This window comes from Cinclus cinclus, chromosome Z, assembly GCF_963662255.1.
Source record: "Cinclus cinclus chromosome Z, bCinCin1.1, whole genome shotgun sequence".
In the NCBI taxonomy this organism is placed as follows: domain Eukaryota; kingdom Metazoa; phylum Chordata; class Aves; order Passeriformes; family Cinclidae; genus Cinclus; species Cinclus cinclus.
The window spans coordinates 3,251,762-3,276,015 of NC_085084.1; the positions used below are offsets into that span (position 1 = coordinate 3,251,762).

Here is a 24,254-nt window from a genome sequence, read left to right on the forward strand (position 1 = left end):
AGTTCCTTACTTTTGCTTCCCACTCCATTCCTGCAATGGAAATGCCCAGCAGTATAACCACTGTGATAGCCCCTATGATTCTGATATCATTCATTTCATCAATCATCAATGTTCCATTTTCCTAACAAAACAAAAAACACAGTCATATACTTTGTCATATAAATACCTTCCCTGCTAAAGAACAACATTTCATTCACTATATTTTTTTAGTATAAATTAGTATTAGCATAGTATTAGTATAATAACCTGCACACCACAAACTTACTGACTGTAAATTCCCTTTAAGGACACAAGTAACTGGGGCTTTGCCTTGTTTTTAAATCAGTCAATATTCCAAAATGGAAACAGTAAGGGCTGTTGAGCCTGGAGAAAAGAGCTCCACGGAGACATTACTGCCATTACTTAATACTTATTAAAGGGGGGCTTACAAGAAAGATGGGAACAGACTTTTGGATAGGCCTTGTGGTGACAGAACAAGGAATAATGGTTTTAAACTAAAAGATGGCAGATTCAGACTACATGTAAGGAAGATTTTACAGTGAGTGGTGAAGCCCTGGAACAGGGTGCCCAGTCAAGCTGCGGCTTCCCCTGGATCCCTGGCAGTGCCCAAGGCCAGGTTGGACACTGGGGCTTGAAGCACCCTGGGATAGTGGAAGGTGTCCCTGCATATGGCAGGGAGTGGCACTGAGTTCTCTTTAGTGTCCCCTTCAACCCAAAATATTCTGTAATTCTATCTGGATGGGAGATGGACTACATGACCTTGAAATGTCTCCTCCAAACCACACCATTTTATGATTAGATCAAAAACCAAGCATAATATTTAACTTTACATATAAAGTATATACTTCATATACTCAAGCATTCTATTTGAAGTATAAAGCTTTGTATATAAAGTATAATCAATATAAACACTGTCATCCATGTACCTTGAGTAGCTCGACAACCGTCTCTGCAAAACCAACAACATACATTGCCACTGCCACAGCATTGGCAAATGCAAAAATCAGACCTATGGCACCACCAAACTCTGGCCCCAGACTTCTGGAAATTAAGTAATATGCTCCTCCTGAAAGAAAAAAAGTACAAATTACAAAAAGGCTCTCTACATGATAGAGGCTAAAACACACAGTCATCGGCAATTTAACATTTACATGAGCCGGAATCTACTCACTCTTTATTCCCTGATGTATTAGAAAATAACTGTTAACTCAGTATTTTAGGGACAGACATGCTGAAGTTTCAGGAATATATTTCAAGTTCTTAGGAGAAGAGACCAGTTGGAAATAACCATGACTCATGCACCACATCATATTATTCAGGTATGCAACCAATTCTGTGGTTAAAGAACTGTAAAACACAAGCTGCAGTAGAAGTGGGCTTTTTACTACAAACTGCTCAAACCACTTGTGCAGTCAAGATCAAGAAATTGGAAAAGCAGACTGCAATAAACCCACTGAAGTTCCAAACTTCCAAGATATGTTTCTAAAAAGCTCTGTTGTTAAAGGAATTTTCTGCCCTCCAATGGGACTCTCAAGAGCCTGTTTTTTGTACTTTTGAGCTGGACAAAAACATCTCAAATCCCACATGACAAATGAAAATCTGAATATCTGGAGTATTACAGGAAAGTAAAGTTTAGAAAATGTAGCAAAGGCATATTCCCCAAACTTAAGGGTAAGCTTTCTAGAAGAAACAAAATCCTCCAGCTCCAGTCTGAAGCAACTGAGTGCATGTTAAAAGTCTGCAACAGAAAATGCTTAAATTCACTGCATTAGACTTCTTGTGCAAATCCTATACATGTACCCAGCTTAGCCATACTCTGTATTACTTATGTAACATTAAAAAAAAAAAATCTTACTGTAATACAACATTTTCATATGAACAATTGTTCCAATGAAATGCTACAATTCTTCCAATTCAGCTCTTCTAATTTTCTAATGAAGTACTATCTTTCATTAAAAAAAAATCCTGTAAGAATGGGAAAACCTGATATACATAATGGAACTAAGAAACAGAAAGGGCATTTAGAAACTAAGCTTCACATAATGCTAACACTCATAGCTGATCTTTCCCATTAGGTCTGTTTACTCTGATAGTGAAGTTCCTCACTTCGCTCTTAATCTTAATGAATGCAAGTTTTTTAAGTTCCTACTTTAATTCCACCATATTTTTTTTTCCTAGTAATGGTCTTGTAATGTCATGAAGCAGTGTGATCGTGTCAGAGGCACCAACCATTTCCAAAAATAGCTGACAACACTACATTAATCATGGTAGAGAATGAAAACCATGACCCTTGGGAAAGCTGGAGCTAACTGAGAGTTTAGAGAGTTTACTTGTGTGAAGGTTTATTTCAGGACATGAACACATACAAGCACACTCCTAACAAACCGGTGCAGGTCAGGAGAGTATTAAGACCCCACTCACTCCTGGATATGTATCCTTAAAAATGTTTGTATTACTAAAATTTACACCAATAAAATTTCTTTTACAGCAGAAAAGCAAGGTACTAGTTCAAATCTAATTAGTAGGCTACCTGCTGACTTTTTGTTAATTATGTGACTGTTTAATCACACACAGAACACAAGGAAGACTTTGCTCCTCAGCAACATTAAAGTGCGCACTCCAGAGTGAGGAAAGCTTCAAAACCTTCATGAAAATAGCATTACCTCCTCTTACAAACCCATTTGTGGCTATTGCTGAAGTAGACAGTCCTGTGATAGTTGTCACAACAGTGGCCATTCCAATAACCAAGACAGATAGACCTTTTGGGAAAAAAAGTGAAAAACACTAAGCCCAGCAGTTTTAAAAAGAGTACAAACCTTCAACTTAATTTAATTAAATACTCAGTCTTGCATATACAACACAAATTTACTTTCAAGCAAAAGGCTTCCTCTTTGCACTCTCAGGATACAAATAAAGCTGGGCAAAGATTCTCTTAAATCAGCAAGGTATTCTAGAGAAGTTAAGCCTTTGAAAAGAAATGCTCATATACTTACTGCACAGTCTATATGCAGGCTTTATTGACCAGAGATAAAAAGTTTACCTCTCTCTACAGTTCACTGAAGACTTACAAATGTCAATTTTAAAATACTTCCCTTGTTCCTAAGTGAAAAAGTCTAAGTAACTGGTTGAAGTTTTTGATAAGGATAAATTACCATAAAAATTGGCAATATGAAGATAATTTCCTATTCCTTTTTGAAGTAAAAGCTCAGGGATCAAAACCTCTTGTGAATCACATTTGAAAGACACTGAAATAACATTACAGCATTAGTACCCATACCTATTCCAGCTTGTCCTACAATCCATGATAGTCTGATGAAGAGCATCACACCCCAAATATTCAACATACATCGTACCTAGGATAAAACAAAAATTTAACACTCATTAGTTCTTGCAACTGCAGTAATTTTCACTAATTCTTCATTTCAGTTTTTAATGCTCTTGAAATTATCTTGCTGTATTTCCTCACTTTCCACATTATTTTACAAGAATATGATATTATTATACAAGTTTAAGTCTGATTTTAAAAAAGGGGTATGATTTAAAAAGTTACTATCTTAAATACAGATTTAAGAGTACTTCAATATTTGACACTTGCAGGATGTCTTGAACAATAATAATTTTAATCCTAACTTTTAGGATCCAAAATTCACACTATGGAGTACATGACTTAAGATAAGACAGAAATCTATGACCATGAGGTCTACAACCTCAGTTTATCTCCCACCAAAAAAAATGCACTAAAGTAATACCCTACTGAATAACTTGCTCTTTTTAAAATAACAAAAACGGCTGCAACTTTCCGTTTCTACAACTTTTGCTTCTTAGAAGACACCTGAAAAGTAACAGGATGAAGATATGTGCATTTTCTTTTAAATCCCTGTATTTACAATTCCGAGATCTCAATAAAAACAGAGTTTGCATTGCACAGAATTTACACAGGAGACTCGAACCTGATCTTGGGTCACTCTCTTACCTAAAGAATAAGATATCAATCCTACAAAAAAAATGAGATAAGGACCTCTCCAAACCAACAGAGGTACAGTATGCATTTTTCTACTACAGTATCTTTTTCCTTCTTGGAAATCATGCAATCTAAAAACTCTTAAAATTTATATTAAGAAACCATAAAACCGTAAGAACTTAAGTCCCTGAAGTATTTTAATTAAGTAAACAAAGTATAAAATTCAGCTGAAATAGGAGCAACCCTTCTTAAAATTATGACGTTTATCACACCTCTCATTCATATAATCTTTATACTACATTATTACAATGCCTGTCAAAAAAGAAGGTAGTTGGAAAGATCTGTTAGAATAGATGAGCATCTGTAAGAAACTGAGGAGCCATATATCAAACTTACCAGTACACCTTTTATCCAGCCAAACTTGACCACCCCTTTACTATCAGGCGTGTAAGCAGCAGCTGCATCCCCAGCTGGTGTGCCCTCCTCACCATTTGCGTAGCCATCCTCGAAGGGCTCCTTGAAAAACATAAAAAGAGTTGGTATTTTGTGTGACTAACAGAGCAGAGTAGGCATGTGAAACATAGACTGAAAAAGAAAAACCCAACCAACCAGCAAACAAACAAAAAAAACAAACCAAAACCACCTATCTTCTGTAAAGAAGAAAAATTAAAAGAATGACATGACAGAAGAAGTTTTGAGCTGCTCCTTTACATCCCTTGCATGATGCACATCTTGGATTTCAAGGAAGGTAAAACAAACTTACAAGAGCAAAACTTACAGATCCCTAAATATTTAGATCCCTAAATAAGTCAAACACCTGGTCTGTAGAAAAAGAGCTGGAAGATTTCAAATGCACATCAACTTTTACTTCTTAATCTGAAAGCATGGATTGTTCCACCACAAGTTACTGGTCTCTGCTGTAGCACTTCTTGTAGTTCAGACTTAGCTGCCATTTGATCAATTTTTCAGTAAATAAATTATTCATTTCCCTGTAAACTATTCTACTACTCTTTGTAAGGTGATGCTGCCAGAAAGAAGAATGGGAGATTGGCATTTCAGGGAAAAGGAGGGAAGAGAAGTCCCTCCCCACACACTGCTCCCCATTTAAATGGGAAGGATGACAGACGGAGGAAACATCAGCCCATGGACAAAGGCCAACTTGCATCTTTTATTTACAATTCAACTCTCAACTTCAAAAACACAGAAAATGTCAACTCTACATATAAATTGAAAAGATACACGTATACACACACATATATACTTGCTTAAAAGGCTGTTTTGTTTTGCCAAGCCAGGCAAACACCAGAACATATAGACTCAACCATTTCCCACAACTGCTGTAAGAAAGCAAGAAGCACTCTAAGCTGAGTACCTTAGTTTGTTCAAGGCAGTAAGTATTAAGAATGGATACACTAAAAAGATCCTGAAAAACATTCAACAAACCAGCTCAAGCAGCATACTGTGCAGCAGCCTGTATCCCAGGGCTTAGAAAACACTTTAAATAATTAGAGGTTCAATCCCAATGAGGTAAAGGGCAAAACCCACATTTGCTAATTAAGACACAAAATAGAGTATACACAAATAAGGCTTTCAAATGTACGCAGGGAAAGAAGAGTTAAGATTAGAGTGCCATATTTTCCCAAATTCTTCCTCCCCTTGATACACTAGTACCAGATACAGCCTCAACACAGAGTCCAGAGGAAATATTTCTAAACCTGTCAGTTACGAATGGTGTCATCCATATGCTCTGATAATCTGCAGTAAACATACAACCAGATTTTTTTAAAAAGCAGATTATGTCAACCTTATACAAAGGTCAGCAGCACACTCATGTCAGTGCCTCTCTCACTGATGCGGAATTATGAAATCCTCATATAAACAGATTCACCTGCAGTACACGTGGTGATCCTGTAAGGTACGAGCCTTCCACTGTTAGGCAGATCATGATCAGTTTCCAGATCATTACCTTTAACAGTTTATTCTTTCGAAGAGTACATTATATTATCTCCAAAAAGGATTACAATTTTAAAAAAACAAAGACAGACATCTTATGTGTTAGATATTATCTTTCATGTATGTGTGTATACGTATTATATACTCTATTATATACACTAAACAAAGGACAAATAGAAACCTAACCCAGAGTTACCCAGTTTGCTGTACTGCAGCTTTCCTGGACAGAACTAACAGCTGTAAATCTTGGGAGATTTGCACAGTCTTTGACCAGATGAATCTATTGATTGTTGATTATTTGTATTCAGGCACTCAAGCCAAATCAAGCAGTGGCAGTCATTTAGAGTGGTAAGAACAGTGAGGACCAAAAAGAGAATTACAATGTGCTACACTTAAGAAATGCTGACCTGCCTGAACCTGAACTAAGAAAACTTCTACTCAAGCCTGAGGCTCATGCAAGAAGAGGATGAGCTGATCACCTACCCCTCTCCAATAGCTTAGAAGTGCAGAACATAATGTAAATATTCTTCTAAGCATTAATGCCTCCCTTTATGACTTCTTTCAGAAGTGGGGAGGAAACAAAGAGAAAAAAGATGCATTAAAACAAGGGGCAGATTATAAACATGTTCACAACTATGCCAAAACCTCCAATCAAGCATGAGACAGTATAACCACTTATTACTTGTTCATATACAACCCATTCTAACCCCTCACAGAAAACCATCACAGTATACCTAGAACAAACCCTATTTTAAAATATTACATAAAGGGAGTCGCACTCAAACTATCTAAACAATTTTTAAGCTTTGTACAAAAAAAACCCATGCCAACATCACATAACATCTTCTGCTATTACAACAACATGCATTACGTCTGTAATAACAAAACTGTTCTCTGAGAAGACTGGTCAGGGAGGATCAAGAAATAGTACAAGGAATCTAGATCTTCATGTCTATAATAGTGAAATGACTAAAGTGGCTATTTTTTTTAAACAAGCTTGGAGTTTGTTTGCAAGTTCAGGTTTGGTAGGAAGGTGGAGGAATACCTTTGTATCTAGTCTAAGAATGGATCGCATGTATCATCATGTGAGCATGGCTGGCCAAGTATTGGTAAAACCTGCACACATGACCAAGGTGACTCCCAAAGGTCACTTCAAAACCTCAACCACCATGTGGCAGCCACACATTTTACTGCAGTGCTCAAACAAGCCCACAGCTCAGCCTGTTGTGTTCTGGGGAGGAGATAATGGCTCACAACTGGTATTCTGAGTTATCAGTTACCAGATTAGCTCTGAGATACTGCACACTCTGAACACAGGGAAGTTTTCTTCTGTATGTCTCATCTCTCCACACCGTGCAATATTTCCTAGGAAAACATTTTGAGGCACAAGCAAAATGTAGTAACTGAAAGGTTATTCCTGGTTATCAGTGCTGGTGGGTGCCCAATAAAGCACCACTGAGAACAGATATTACAGTGTGTGGGCACAAAAGAATTTCACTCCAGAAGGCTCCAAGTTCAGCCCTCTAAGGCAGTATTAAGAAAGCACCACTGTGGTCTCAGCTGTAAATCAAGCAGGCATAGTATTTTTCATGCTCATGAGGAAACAATGCTTCTACTCAAGTCAGACACTGAATGGAAAAAACTGCCCTAGCACTATTTCAGAACAGCCAATACAAGTACGATAAGATCTTCATAAACAGTAAAAAACACTAACACACTGTGGATTTGGAGGGGGTGTAACAAAAGGGGTAAGAAAAGGGGGCTGAGCGTTTCAGATCAGAAACAGTCTTAGTAACGCAACTCTTGAAACACAATAATCAGTCCAAAAATACTCAGTGATGGCATTCATTTGTGCTGTTAAAAAGAAAAATAAAGTATGTTTACAAGCTGAAAATTCTATCATCCACTGAGAGGACTTCAGACAATAAACAGTTAATTTCTTCTCCTACACAGATAATCTACTATTTCATCTCCAGTGCTGGATCATAACAATAAGTTATTTGTGACAACTGTGAATAGCTTCCATCCACATCTATTAGAAGTAGATTAGTAATTAGAAAGTACTTGGTATTTTGGTAGAGGAGATTGGAGATTTTCACATGCAGCCTGTAGTACACTAGTGTATCAAAAAGGTGGGTAAAAATTGCTTTATTTGAGAGTTCTTGATAGTGGTGTATGCCATGCAGCATAAATTCTTTCACGGTGAACTTACCTAAATCCCATATTAATGACTATATACTTGGGCTATGTTGAGCCTTATGAGGTAATACCAGAATAAACACACATGAAGTCTTGTTTCTTATCAAGAATCACAACTTGGGAGCTACAAATAAAGGACAGGACCACCACCAAGGTTTTATGTAAGACTATTTGCTGGATCTCCAGGCCGATTGTTGTCACTGTGAACTGTGCCTGATTTGTTGTGCTCCAAGTAGTCACTGACTTCTTTAGCTAATACATCCCATTGCTATTAGTCCTGTGCAAAAAGAGGATGCAAGAGAAGCACCTCAGAGTACAGCATTTAACTGCTTTTCCCATTCCTCAAGTTTGGCCAGCTGCAGGTTTAGCACATGCCATGTAATATGAGGCTCTTCTCACACGAACTCCCTAGAAAGGCTTCACAACAGCAGCTTCCCATCTTGGCAGGATCCAGTACTGAAGCTGGTTTCAATAGCTGATATTATCATAATGCTAAAAATCAAGGGTCTAATCTTTTCAGGCTGCAGCTTCTAGAAAGAAATAAAAAAAATGGCCTTCCACTATATTTAATCAAGCTGCATACACTTAAAACTGCTTTGTACCTCCATTCTAAAACTATATTCTGATACATACTTTATTCTGATTACATACCTATTTTCTGATACTGAGCATAGTTGTCTCTGAGAACAAAAAAAAAAAAAAAAAAGTAAGCTACATGAGAACCATCTTTGCCTAAAGAACACTGACAAACAATTCTATGCCCACACCAGTCACAGCCTCAGGAGCTGAGGTTGGGGATGTTTGCAGGAACCCTTCTTCACAAGTCTCACTCTTTCACACATCTTCTGCAGCCCTTCATTGTGGCTCACAGCACTACTAACAGCCTGTTCACAGTCATTACAATCACAATTTCTTGTTTTCATCTCCCAAAGGTTAATTTCATAGGCACTGCCATTTTAAGATTCCTTATTTTGTGGAAGGAAACAAGAATTAAAATGTATTAATCCAGATGCAGCATGCCATCTGTCTCAACAGAGGAAGAATCATTATTTGGAGAGATTATACTCTCAAATATCCCAACTCCAGACCTGCACATTATTAAAATTATGGCTACAAAAGGTGTTCTTTCCACAATTAAAACAGTTCAAAACATACATGAAAAAAATCCTTATAAACAATTGCTTTTGTGTTTTTGTTTTTTTGGGGTTTTTTTGGTTTTTTTTACTTTTCTAATTACAGAATACTTTAGCCAGAGCATAGATAGAATAAAAATGACAATAAAGAAATCTATCAAGTTACATAAGAATTACTAGACACTTTGCCTCAAATGATGGCAACACTTCAAAGGATTTTTAAACACTACCAAAGCTCTTTTCCTTGAAAGAGCAAATGAATATTTGGACTCTAGCTCCTACCACCTGCGACACTTCCAAGAAGCTGAATAAAGGATTTTCAAAGTGCTTGATGGATTTCATGCATAGAATAACTACACAGAATAATCCTGCTGCTATGGTGTTTATCTCTGATATAACAGAACTTTTGAAAACAATATGTACTGGTACAAGCAAGATGGTGTTTGATAAAAAAATAATAAGCTAGGTATTAAATGTTGTCTGAAGGACAGCAAGCCATATGAAATATATCTGTTCTTTAAACATTACTTTTGCAGCATGTTGACGTTTGCAGTCATAGAATTCCCAGGTTTTGTCTACAGGTCAGTTTGATAAGCTATTTTTATCTTTTAATGGTTTTATCTACACAGTTATCAGAAATATCAAGAGGACTGAGGTTCCTTTCCAAAACATCTAAATCTCCACTGAGGCTTTAAGCATTTTGTTGTCCAGGGACACCAGACAGGTCATGATAAACCACTTATCAAGAACAGCCTCAAATTTGGGTTGCCTGAGATTCCAGAGTATTTCAATACTTAAAGACACAGGAGGAAATATACGTTTCTACCAGACTTTGACTCAAGCTGGAGACACTAACTACTGCTTGTAACCATTTTTTCAGAAAACCACTGCCCAGAAGAGGCTGGGATATTATGTCTAACTTAGCTCATGAGCTACAAATCACGGTGAGTTTTTAATACTAAATCTGGAAAACACCTCTGCCAAGTTTTCAAGTGGGTTTTTTTTTTTTTTTTCCTGCAAGGGAAGTAACTCCAAAGGGAGGAAGTATCACAGGTAATGACTTCTAAAATATATTACTCCATGTAACTTTCTCTTGAACAGTCTGACTCGACAGTATTTTGTAAACTAGTCCTGCTCTGCTGGAGTAAGAATGGTGACAGGTATGGAAAGCAAGAATAAGCATGTACAACTCTCAAATAACACTTTGTAACTGGCCTCATTCTGATGAAAGAAAAATGAAAGTGTAAATTCTAAAACAGATGTAATAGTCTGAATCTTTGGTACATTACACAGGGTTACCCCTCACTTAGAAACTGCTACTCAGAAAGCCAGTATCTTCCACAGAACATGTGGAGCAACTGACATATTTCTGATTATTTATTAGTTAAAAATGGTTTACCAAGCTAACAAAACAGATTCAGGTGCTTAGGTTTTTCAGGAGTTTTTCAAGAAGCTTGACCAATCAGCATTGTTCCCAGTGGGGAAAAAAGCCCAGTCAGGCAGCACATAGAAAAGAAAACATGGCACAAAGAAATGTTCAAGATACCTCAGTCGGCCTAACACCTTCTTAGCATTTTCTTTAAAGAACCAATGCAAAAAATGAATACTACTAGGGGACAATGATTAGTAATTGCTGCTCACAGCAGTTCAGAAATTTGAGCAGTCAAAAAATTTGAGCACTACTTGGTTATAAAATACAAAAGAATTAAAAATTCTATTAGCAAATTTGCCATAAATCCCACTCCACTGTCTTTACAGTCATAACTTTAAAAAGCCTACTAAGTCATTAAATGGCATCCAGAAGTTACCTAGAGCAGCAGGAAATAAATTGCCCAGATAAAACACAGTCAGTTCTTAAAATATGGGATTCCCTGGAATCAAACATGAACAGCTACAATCATTGGTTACTCATCTCATTCAAAGGAAATCCTGTGCAGGTTTGCAGCCAAAAGATCAAAACTTAAGGGCTTTGACCATATTACCTTCTCTACAATTACACATTTTAAAACACAGCAAATGCCTTTGGCACCTACTTCCAGAGATTTTTAAAAGAGATTGCATGAAGTAGTGAACATTAATGTTATCTTAAACTGAAATTAAAGAGTGTTGTACTGTGCAGCAGAACAATTTTAAACAGAAGAAATTTATAGTTGTAATTAACATGTCAACTGAAGGATTAGCTGTGTGTCTCTGCCATCAGCTTGTTATTTGTCTTCCACACTGCTTTTAATAGAGAAACATTAAACATGTGTTTTTTTTATGTATGTGCATATATATACCTTTTGTATATATAATGATTTTAAAAGCCACTTTTATTTTAATTCTCTTTAAGGGATAATCATCCACTCATCCTCCAACTCTTACATGCAGTATGACGTAATAACTAAATTAGCAAGACTTGATTAGGAAACTTATTCAGGCAATTGATTTCAGCTTATGAGTAAATCCTTTCTTTCAACGTGATATACTTACAAAGGATGAACAGGAGATTTGTTTACGAAGATTAACACTACTTTAATGTCTTACATGAACAGAGTTTTATTGACAAATCTCTAAGCTTACTACGTGAAGGTTACATCCTTCTGAAACAATTCTGACATGCAATAAAGCAGCAAAATTTTGTTGACATATAAAAGGTATGCAAGACCAATACCCTATCAGAAATATAAATAATATTTGCTTTTTTTCCACTAACAAAAACATTAATTAAAGAATTAGAGCACTTCACACCTTGAAATCTTGATTCATGCATCCCTCCACAAGCACAGGATGGTATGAAAATTCTGGGCAAATGAATCATAAAAATTAGAAGCAAATGAGGAAAGGCTTCTGTTCAGCAGCTTTGCAGTATGGAAGACCCACCTGAACTCCCAAAAATTTTGGAACTGAAATAAGGTCTTCCTGTCAAGGAGTAGTCAACATGGTCTCTGCCACTGTAAAAGCAAAACAGAAACACACGCCCCCCACCCCAAAAAAAGTCCAGCTTCCTTTTCCACTCTCCAGTTCTGGTTAACAGGAAGTTGCAGGAGGCATGACCTTCTGCACAAGAGTGGGGGAAACCAACCCCTTCAGGTTTAAGGGAAAGAAATCCATGTAGTCTACCTCACACATCCAGAATGCACCTTCATTTCTGCACTGATGCATATGACCCCTTACAGAACCACCACTGCACTCTCAATGATCCACATGCATTGAATGCAATACTCCTTTGGATATCCATTGTCCTAGAACGAGAAACCACACTTCACAGTAAAGTGGATCCAGCCTTTGAACATGGGTAGTTTTCATATGAGTATCTGAAACACATAAGCCTGATATACTCCAGAATGAAGCAGATGTAGCACTTGATTGCATAAGAGCTGAAGTAAATCCAATTAGCAAGCCTCCTGTACAGTTTTGCATACTCAAGTGTAGTCCAAGAAGTACAATATTCTGATATTAAATACAAGAGAATCCATTTCAGTCCTGTCAATAAGTTGTTTTGGACACATCAGATTTCCAAGCCATCATAGTTCAACTCCAGCAGCCCAGCTCCAAGCAGCCACTTTCCCCCTCTTCCACCAGTGGGACTGGGGAGAGAACTGAAGGGTAAAAATTCACCACTTGAGAAAAAGACAATTCAACAGGGAAAGCAAAAGCCACACACACATGCAAAGTAAAACAAGGAATTAATGTCCTGCTTCCCATGGTTGGGCAGGGGTGTTCAGCCACCTCCAGGAGAGCAGGGTCCCATCACCTCATGGTGACTTGGTAAGACAAACACCATCACTTCCAACACCCCCTTCCTCCTTACACCCCCCTCCCCGCCCCTACTTTTTATATTGAGAATGATGTCACCTGACCTGGAGCATCCCTTGGGTCAATTTGGGTCACCTGTCCTGGCTGTGTCCCCTCCTACCACCCCATGCACCCCCAGCCTCCTCACCAGCATGGCCACAGGAAGAACAGGAAAGGCCTTGGCTCTGGGCAAGGCCTGCCCAGCAATAACAGAAATATTTCTAAATGACCAACCCTGTGTCCAGCACAGATCCAAAACAAAACCCCACATCAGCTACTGGGAAGGAAATTAACTTACCCCAACTGAAACCAGCACACAAGTCTATCTATTCTCCACCCCAAAACTAATGTTAATTTGAGGCGTTCTTGCTCTTAACAGCTTTTGGTTTTGATCTACTTCTGCAAAATGTGGTGCAGTTTCTATTCAAGAAATAGAAGACAGGAGCAAATGACCATACTTTCACACAGAAAAGCACTCCCTTGCACCAGCACAGCACCACATTTCAGCCAAAGGTGCCAAATTGCTTACAGTTCAAAAGCAGTATTACTCAGAACAGTCTTAGGAGTCTCTGCCATGTAGAATGACAGGCCCAGTTGACCAGCATCACAGCTCCTTCACAGCTGAAACAGACAGAGCTATTTTATTTGAATTAAAAAACAAACAAACAAACAAACCAAAAAAAAAAAACCACAACTGAATAATCTGAAATAGGAGCAGCAGATTCAAAGAAGGGAAGTTAACTGACAAAATGAAGATGCAAGAGATAAGCCTTCTTATTAAAGTGGAACTTTAACTTTTCAGAGTTTTTTTACTCTTTTTATCACTTTATCCTTAAATCAGTCAAGTTTACAAGGTACAGATAATATATCCAGAGTTACTTTTTGTACATAAATGAAATTTCAGTAAGTTTGTCAGGTATAATGAGTATGGTGAAGTGCAGAAATAAGTCAAAGACCATTCACATACTTAAACTGCAAAAACTGGATCGTTTGCAAAACTCTGAAAAGGCAAATAATTTGAAGTTAACTAATTAAAACAATTCTTAGTAGCAACCAACTACCATACTGTAACCACTATTACCTACACCAAAAAGTGGGTAAAATGGGTTTGTGGTAGCTCATGAATGAGTGTTACAAGAGGTTTTCGGAAAGAAATCTGAAGAATTCAACAGAAAATGTACTACACTGGTTTAAATTACTCCAAGATACTGATCTTGCCAAGCTCCTCCTCTGCAAGAATGTTCTTCAAGAATGAAAATCATTTGAGGTCTAATCAAGTGCAGTACCAAAAGAGAAAAGTTTATCTGAAGATTAATTCTGCAATACCTTCCTCTCTAACCAGTTCTGGAACAGTCCACTGGGAATGTGAATTTTTTTTTTTTGTAATGTTAATAAAGAGCAAAAAAGGAAGTGTTAGTTTCATCTTTATATCGCACTTGAAGTTTTACTTTGTACTAGACATATAATTTGTTAAGTAGCACAAGTATAAAATTTTAAAGTAAATTAATATATGTAAATTAGGAGGGCACACTGAAATGTTTTTACTGATGCCTGTGTGCAGTGAAAAGACTGTGGGGATGCCTTGAGTATCAGATGAGGGAACTCAATCACCACATGCAGTGCAAGATTTTGCAGTTGAGGGGCTGCTGGCTTTCTGTAAACCAGATCAGATCTGTATGAGATCCAGCTAAGATCTGTGACAGCAAGAAGTTCACCCCTTTCAGCAGCAGTCCACACATGTGCTGTGAGCTATATAAGCTGCTAAAGGCTCAGTTATTTCCAGCTTCCCTGGGACATGAAGGAAAAAAAAGTCGTAAGAACAATACTAACAGTTTGCTGAACACAGTTCATGTTTTTTAGCATTCTGTAGGTGTTAAGGACCAAAGAATTATCAAAGGTTCAAGAGATACAAGCATCAAGCAACACAAAAATACAAAATATACAAGGTCTTTACAAAATACAAGCCCTGGAACACTACTATTACTTACTGCTACAAACAGAGCAGTACACTTATTTTTTCCCTGATAAAAATGGTTGTGCTTAAGTGGAGTATCAGGGTAAGCAACATGAGTATTCTCAACACAGGCTGAAAAAACATCCCTCTGTATGATGCAAGTAAAGCCTCACTGAGTACAGGTGCATTAAGGTCACTGCTGTTTAAAGGTGATGAAAGAACAGTTACCAATTTTAGGCTTCTGGGACATACAACAGCCCTGAGACCAAGACTAAGAGAGCTTCTCTTGTTTAATTTTAGTATAGTGAACTTCAGAAAGAAGATTCAAATTCTGCTCACATATATGAAAGACAGCAAGAAGGAAATGTAATTTAAATTAAAAATAACAGGGACTCAAGAAAGAAAGAGACCTACAGACTGTAAACAAGATTCAGCAACATGGTGCAATGAAAACTATCTGCAAGAGGGTCTTGATCTTCTGTGAAAGGGGAAGGAAGGAGCCTTTAAAGATAGACCTTACGTAACAGGGTCAGCTAACTTGATACCCTACAATCATCTTTTAGCCTTTTACGCATTTTAGCTCAGTCCTGCTTTCGTTACAGGCTAAGCAAACCTAAACCACAAACTGGAAGAAAATAAAACCGAACAAATATTAGAGGTGCAGCAGTAGTTTAACATTCTCAAGACAGAATACATTCTCGTTAGAAAGCAGTGACATACACAGAGCATTTCACTGTGCTTATATTAAGCACTTGAAGTCAGTCATCAGGTCAGAGGAAAAACTGTAGTATTTGAGAAAATATTTAAAAGTCAGAAAGATAAGTGAAAATAATTATAGTCACCCAACTTGAGTAAAAACAAGCAAAAAAAAAAAACTCCTCAATTTGTATCAGGACTACCAGTAATCGCCTTTTTTCTTAGACCTGTCTTCAAATTCAGATGACAGGTGCACAGATTTTTTGTGTGGGAGGAAGCAAAGCACACTTGTGTTTTTAGATACCTTGGGATTTCTTTTTGTTTTGACTTATAATTTGATCCGGGGGGATGGAGGTGGTGTAAGGATTTTCCTCTGGGATCAGTACCTTACCCAGTCAGTGCTCCCGGTGAATATTTAACAAACAGCAGAGCAGAGCTGCCAGCAGAGGGCTTGGTTCACACCACATCCACTCACCACTGCGAGGGACTGCACAATGAACAAATCAGAACCACTAGTATACAGCAAGATCTAGTCTTGAGAAAAAAGCATAAACTCCCCAATTAACTCAGTACTACACAGAAGAATCCTAAATTATTTCTGAGGATTACAGTGTACAGGTCAGAATTCTCTAAGAGTACACACTTGTCAGAACAATCAAGTCTGTGATATTATGACATGGTATTGATAAAATGAGGAGCACAAAGGCATGTGCAGGCTATGTATTTATGTACAGATGTAGCCGACCCATGAAAAGCTGTACAACATCAAAAAAAAAAAAAAAGAAAAGCAAGAATGCTTTTAAACTTCCCATGGTCTGAAGACAGACCCCCCTCAAGAGGGCAGGGAACATCACCACAACAAAAACCTCCAGCCATGGTATGCTGACTTCCCTCTCACTTTTTTCCTCAAACATCCTCACACCTCAACACCTCTGGAGACCAGAGCTCCTGCAACATGTTCCCTTTATCACCTGCAATAGCATCACCAAATTCCCTCCCTCATCTCTAAAGCAAGGAAATTAATACATAACAACTGAGTAAGGAACAGACTGATCACCTTAGTTATCTGCAGCCAATGACATACAAGACCCCAAACCTGAAGTTAAATATGGGCAACCAAGACCAGTGTTAGGCAATTCATCACATCATGCAGCATCACTCAGTTGTGTTTCCACAGCCAGTTTCAAGAACAATCCCTTTCCTAAGAGAAAAGCCACTGCTGGAATGACCACATAAACACCTATCCCACCAGGACTGCAGGACAAACCCTTGTGAAATGGGACCCCTCCAGTACATGTGTGTGTGTCTTCCTCAGTCACTCTTCTTCCAATAGTCCTTTTCTGTGAGAACACAATTAGTAGAAATGTTAGACAGATGAAGCTTCTAAACAGAGGTAAAGGAAAAAAAAGCAAAATCTGTTCTATAACTGGCACCAACAATGCTCCAACACTGCCTGACATTTATCTACCTATTAAATGCAAACAGAATAGCACAAACTCTATCTGCCAGATAAAATAGCTGCATTCAAAGCACTGAACCATATAGCTGGTAAACAGTTTTGGATCATTCTTCACACAAAGAATGATCTGCCACTTTTAATGCACTGGGTCAAGAGCACAACAATAGGTATCCACACAGTGCAAACTTTACATAAGGGTACCAGGATGTTTGTACCAGCTACCTTGCATGGACAGGCTGTAACTGATAAATTGGTACGTAACCCACAGCTAAAGAACAAGGTTAATTCTTCAAGTTACCAAAAGTCAGTAAGATACTTTCCCAAATGCAGAGGATTAATCAACAGTAGAGACCTGCTAATCAGCAGGAACTGAAGCCACTCAGACTGGAGACAGTAAGCCCCCTAGAAACAGTAAGAAAAAAGCACAACAGCTTTGAGAACATCTTCCATGCGAAAGTACACAGCATCTTGATTTAAAAGTTATCAGAGCTCTGTGTTCACAAACCAAGTACATAATCAGAGATGGGATGTATTTTGTACTCCTTAGATTGTCAGGAATGTAGGTATCCAATGCTTTATCTTGGAAAGTGTTTTGCTAAGTTGGAACCAAAATAATGGCTTCCCTTCCTCATATAAGCCTAAGTAGCTGCTGGTATTTTAATTGCTTTGGACATTAAAAATCCAGCACATGAACACTTGAGTTACTCCACTGAACTTCAAAAAATTAAAATTCTGAAGTTTATACCACGACCTTTTTAAAAAATTAATACTTAATATCAAATGAAAATCAGAATTCCATATTCCATCCCCAATATTTATTTTATGGGAGTAGAGTCCTATCCCAAGCAGACAGGACATGACTTTAAAAAAAGAAGTATCTTCACATGTATATCTATCCACAACTGCAGAACAAATTAATGACATTTAAGAAATTAATAATTTGACTTAATGCTCATTGTGAAACTGTTCTGATAACGATCCTGTAATCAGTTTGTCTACCGCTCCTCTGTGCCACACACTACACAGAAAATTCTTCACCATTAATTTCTTCTTAATAAAGATATTACAATTTTATAAATAGTAGCTCCAGAATATGTTATATTCTGCACTGAAATATCTTAATGGAGTCAAAGAGCTTTCCAGAGTGCTCTAACATTAATGCACTGAAAAAGCTATCTGACCACCTTAGAAAAGCTTACAGAGCTGAGTATCCAACACCTGGTCAACCCATCATGGACCAGGAGTCAGAAATATGGGAGAGCAGGACAGAAAACCAGTGTGGTTTCACATGTACTACAAGCGCACATATATGTGTTTGATCTGTAGTTTACCCAAGTCCAAACATATGGTGGAAATTGCCAATTTTGACTTCATATTAACTTAGAATCAGACCACAGGTCATCATTTAGCTCCATCAAAAGGGGAACTGGAAGACAGGAGTAATTTAGAGTTATGGTTAGTAATTAAAATTTGACATCTCAGATGACACGAACAAGGATCTTTATAATACAACAACCAGTTATCTCTATTGGAACAACTCTGCAGTCAGTGTCAAAAAATATTCTTACAAAATCACCACCACCTCCCCCACAAAAAACCCCAAACCCCACATATCAGTGCTGATGCACCGAGCAGCCTAATAACGGTGTGAAACAGGTAATTTTGGAAAAAAAATACACATTTCCCCATGGAACTCCACTTATAACGAGTGAAATGTGGGATGCAAAAAAAGTTCTGGAAACAAAATATTCTTCACTTCCTTGGAACGTGGCCCATGTGTTCCTTTATTTCCCAAAACCCAGCATTAAGACCCTACTTAAAACACCGGCTTCTGAGCACAGCCACACACCAATTTTCAAACTGTGAGAAAACAGCGCTGCAACAGTTTGATCTTTTTCTAGCGTTAGTCTTCAAAAAAAAAAAAAAAAAAAAAAAAAAAAAAAAAAAAAAAAAAAAAAAAAGCCTAGGAAATTAATTCTACGTTCAGCTAAAGCTAGCCTTCTAGCCAAGACAGCCGGCAATGCAAAGAAGGCTCTCACTGTCAAGTCGTCTCGAATAACACACGGATTCGTAGTCCGAAATAGAAAAGGCTTGAGACGAAATGTTTCAAGCCTTGACCGCGGCTCAGGGGCCACCGAACAGCCCTGGGAAGGCTTGCTCAGGCTTTGTGCATGTGCAGATCCAGCAGCATCCCATCCAGATCCCATCGGATCCAGCGGGCTCTGCGTTGGCACCGCAGAGACAAACCTCCGCCCGCTACCAAAGCAAGAGCATCCTTATTTACTTTTTTTTTTTTTGGTCCCCCTCAGCGGCTACACCAAATGTTTTCACTCCCCTTCCCAGACTAATTCCCATGGCAAGCCCCCAGAACGATTACCCTATGTGCTGGAGACGATTTGGAAGTGGAAAACCTGTAAGAGATCCCCGCTCGCTGAGGGGGAAAACAGACCTAGAATCTCGCACAGGGGGATTATCTCCCAAAAGCACGTGTGTGAGTGTGTGTGGGGGAGGATGGATACCACTGCGTCACGAAAAGACAAAAAAAAAACACAAAAAAACCAAGAACTGAGACGCAAGCTATGCACCCGCGCCTCCTCGAGGCTCGGCGAGCCTTCGGCTTTTTTTTTTTCCTTTTTTTTTTTAAGCTTTTCTGCCGACACGCTCTGTGGAGCCGCCGCACCCCCGGCGCCGGGGGAGCCCGGGGGCCGCTCTCACCTTGTCCAGCTCATCGTGCAGCTCGGCCAGGCTGGGCCGGAGCAGCTTCTCGCCCAGGTCGGCGACCGTGTGCCGGTAGTGGTCGATGCGGGGCACGGCGTCCATGGTGTTGTGGCCGAAGGTGCGCAGGTAGTAGGTGTTGGTATGGGTGTCGTAGTAGTAGTGGTGGTGCCCGCCCGAGTGCAGGCTGCCCTCGCTCATCACCGTGTCGCCGCCGTTCTGGACGCTGCTCACATTGCCGCCCTCCGAGCTGCCTCCCCCGGGCTCGCCGGGGCTCTCGCCGCCAGCCGACGGGTCCACGAAGTTCACCCGAAACCTGCCCTTGGCTTCCTCGCCTCCCTTACCCGCCGCGCCGATGTCCCCGCACGACTTGCGGGGCCCCTCGGCCACCAGGTCCACCTGGAAGCGGCTCTGGCTCGGCGTGGGACCCAGCGGCTTGCCCAGCGCATCCTTGGAGCCCTCATCCCCCGCGGACCCCGCCGCCAGCTCCTTGCCCTCCATGCCTTCCCCTTGCTCTGCGGCCGCCACTGCTCGGAACGCCCCTCCCAGCCGGCGGCTCCGCTGCTTTAAGCGGCCGAGCAGCGCCCCGAGGCTGCCGCACACACAACGCCGCGCCCCGCCCCCGCCGCAGCGCCAGGTGACGGTGCCTCCGCTCCCTCCGCCCGATCCTGCTCTGTCCAGGCAGGAGCGCGGTCGCTTCCCCGGCTGGCGAGGCGAGAAGGATGCGGGGGGGAAAAATCGGCGGCGCCGCGCAGGCTCCGCCCGCTCCCGGCTGCGGCGGAGGGAGCGGCGGGAGCGCGTCCCCGGGCGGGCGGCGGCGGCTCCTCCCGCCCGCACTATGGCGGCCCCGCCGCATCCGCCCCGCGGCGGCGCTGGGAGGGGCGGGGGGGGCCGCGCCGCGATCCCGCCCGGCTCAGCCCCGCCGGCCGCCGCCACGTCTCGCGAGAGGAGCGCGGGGGCACTCGGAGTGCCGCTGTGCCGCACAGGGCTCGGACCCCCTCGGGAGCCCCCGAGACCCCTCAGGCAGCCCCCGGTACCTCACACAGCCCCGGATCTTCCATACACACCCCCAGATCCCCTCACACACCGCCAGACCCCTCACATACCTCCAGATCCCCTCACACACCCGAGATCCTCCACGCACCCCCCAGATCCCTCACACAGCCCCAGATCCCCTCAGTTCCCTTCTCAGTCCCTCACACACACTGCCAGACTCCTCATATGCACCCCCGATCCTTCACACACGCATACACACACGGAGCTCTCACATACTTTGGTGCCTCCCACCACAGCCCCTTGGGCCCCTCTTATAGCCCTAGATCCCTTCACATCCCTCTTGTTCCTCACACACAGCCTCAGAGCTCACACACACCTCCTGGTCCCATACGTACACCCCCAGATCCCCCAACAAACCCCTGGTTCCTCAGCCACCCCACAGAATCACAAGACTGGGTAAGGTTGGAAGGGACCACATTGGATCATCTGGTTTGATCCCCCTGCTCAGGCAGGGTCGTCCCGAAGCACTTGGCACTGGATTGTGTCCAGAGTGGTCTGGAATGTCTCCAGAGACAGACACTCCACACCTTTCCTGGACAATCTGTTCCCATGCTCTGTCACTCCAGAGGGATGAAGTTCTTCATGCTCAGGTGAAACGTTTCTTTCACAGTGCTTGCTGTTTCTTTCACCCTGGTGATTGACAATCACCAAAAGAGCCCCACTCCATCCTCCTGGCAACCCCCTCTCCATATTTATAAACAAGGATGAGGTTGTTTTTCAGCTGCCTCTTCTCAAGGCTAAACAGGCCCAGCTCCCTCACCTGTCCTCATGAGACATGCTCCAGTGCCCTCATCATCCTCATTGTCCCAAAACATTTCCTGGTTCCTCAGACACCCCCTGAACCCCTCACAGCCCTGGGCACCTTCAAACTCCCCCCCACCCCAGATCCCCCCCTTTTTACCTTCCAGCCTCTGGATCTCTGCCAAGTGCACTGTAAAAATCACTTGCATAATAGATCTAATGACAGTAATGCCTTTTTCTGTCTTCTCTGCTGCAGCCTTTTGTTCCTGTTCTCTTAAAATTTATTCTTTCTCCAGAAGCATACATGGCTCTTTCACTGGAAAAGTGAGATTGTTCTGCCTCCTTGCTCTTGCTGGAGAATAAGCGCCTGGATAATCCATTAAAGCATATGAAGTTGGCTCTGAGGTTGTGAAAAGAAACCTCAGATGGGAGTAAAATACTTCAGCTTCCAAGTCAGAATTTAAACAGGGACTCACCAATGATTTTCCGTTGTGTATTTTAGTTGTCTTTATACTTGCAGGTAGCAGCTCACAGAATATCACAAGAGGTGGGCTGTGTCTCCAAAACAGTTTCACCTCATTTACGGTGCTAAAAACCATCAAGCAAACATTCACTTCAGTCAGGCCTCTTGAACAATGCCACCTCTTTATTTTAGTGACATTTTAGTTGGTACTTCTGGGTTTCAAATATTTTTTTCCCACCTGATTTACAGTTTTGTATGTTTTCCCCCTCTGCCTAGCAATCTCTGAGTGCCAACATCCATTTTCTAGCTCACCACATCTCTACTGTTTTATTTCAATTAACAACAAACTTGGTGATGTCATCCAACAGAAAATGACTGGAACTATAAAACAAAGCTTGCTTTTCCATAACAATTAGAGGAAGAAGTATTTCAATTCTAGGGATGTGTACATGCCTAAAAAAACCCCAAGGATGCCCCAGTAGATTAAAAAGATGGATACACTGATCCTTCCTTGTTTAAGCACTGTTACAGAAAAACAGTAAAAATCATATATTTGAAAATAGTTTGAGATGTTCTTTGATAAACTCACAAATTATAAAAAAGAAAAAAGATAAAATATTTGAAACATTTGACAAACTTTCAGAGTGTAAAGGAAATAAAATGTGTTTGCCAACTGGAAAATGAAAGATTAGGCCGTGGTGAAGGTTTTACTTTTTGTCAGGGTGCAAGGACTTGAAAAACAATGGATGGTGAAGGGAATGAGTCAAAATAGAAGATTTTTGTTCACAACTGAAAGTGAAACAGCACCTAAACAAGAGATGATATGTAAAGAAAATCCACTGTACTTTTCTCATAAGCAGACATAAACAGTTCTTGATCAACATCTGCGTAGAATGTCATATGATAAGGTGTCTGGAAGCAGTTTAGACTTGGAAATGGCAATTCCTGTCAGTTTGCTGTATAAATAAGTGAAAACAGAGGAGGGAAACAGCATGTGAAATGCCATGGATGTTATACAGTTGATGATGGTGGGATGGTATTGCAATATTTAGGTATTTTAAAGGACAATCTTCATGGATGAGTGGATGTGTGTTGGTCTGCAAGGCTCATGACCTGCCTGGTGTCAGTTCTTAACAGTCTATGATTCTGTGGTTTTAAGAATGTGAGATAGCACTGAATACTGGCTTTGAAGAAAACAAAAAGTTGAGGATGCCCCCAAGAAAGCCCCTCAGAAAGACAATGGGCTGGAGGACAACAGAAAAAGATTGATGAGGAAAATGCCAGCCTCTCAGAATTACAAGTCTCAAAGAGATGAGGAATTACCACTGTATGAGAAGCTGGCAACAGCAGCAAGAGGAAAATGAACCAAGTCTTCATCTCTTTATATCATCATCATCATCATCATCATCATCATCATCATCATCATCATCATCATCCGCTGGCCTTAGGCTCTTGATGGGCTTGCTGTTCCAGATCTATGTGGTAATTTTGGTTTTTTCCTATATTTTTTTCTGGTTTAGGGCATTCATCTCATGCTCATGATGTGTTTTGATTTGGTTTTAATACATTTCGACACTTCAGCTTTTGCATGGAAAAGGTTTTCTCTAGTAACTTGCCTTATTCCTGCTTTTTGTTTGTGCCAACTTCCTCTCAACCTTTCTCAAGACATTCTTGCTTGGTGATACAAATTTGTCATCTCTCCATAATTTTTTTTCAGCTCTTGGCACCTGTAAGAATCTAAGTAATTTTAGTCTCCTCACATGCTTTGTCTTTGATCAGTTTTTTGTTTGTTTGTTTGTTTTTTGTTGCGCATAGGTGGATTTGGGGATTTTGTGTGCTTTTTGGTCCTGTAGAGTAAGATGCAGTGACTAAAATATTAGAGCAAGTTCTGTGCATGTACTACTTGAACCACAATGACGGTTATTTGCCCTCTTGGATTGTCATCTACCTAGTTGCCCCTTAATGCTATCATCATTAAGATCTAAAAATGTTTGTGCATCTTGTTCCCTCATTTCCCCAGCTCACACTCAGCATGATTCTTTGTTCTGCTTTTCTCTTTCTTCACTTCCTTTATATGATTTATTTCCTTCTATTTTTCCTTACTGCTCCTTAGAAAATAGAGGCAGAGTTAACATTTTTATTCTCCT

The 24,254-nt window shown here is 40.3% G+C and overlaps 1 protein-coding gene across 1 annotated transcript in view; it reads right to left on the reverse strand.

Annotated features, from left to right (window-relative positions):
* Positions 1 to 20,348, reverse strand: part of SLC12A2 (solute carrier family 12 member 2) — a 54,341-nt gene extending 33,993 nt beyond the window's left edge. The window contains exons 1-6 of the mRNA XM_062514080.1: positions 19,848 to 20,348; positions 4,358 to 4,477; positions 3,278 to 3,353; positions 2,664 to 2,759; positions 927 to 1,066; positions 11 to 121 (exon numbers count right to left, since the gene is read on the reverse strand). Coding sequence (XP_062370064.1) covers positions 11 to 121; positions 927 to 1,066; positions 2,664 to 2,759; positions 3,278 to 3,353; positions 4,358 to 4,477; positions 19,848 to 20,348 — 1,044 coding nt within the window. The remainder of the gene's footprint in view (positions 1 to 10; positions 122 to 926; positions 1,067 to 2,663; positions 2,760 to 3,277; positions 3,354 to 4,357; positions 4,478 to 19,847) is intronic.
* Positions 20,349 to 24,254: the final 3,906 nt, after the last annotated feature.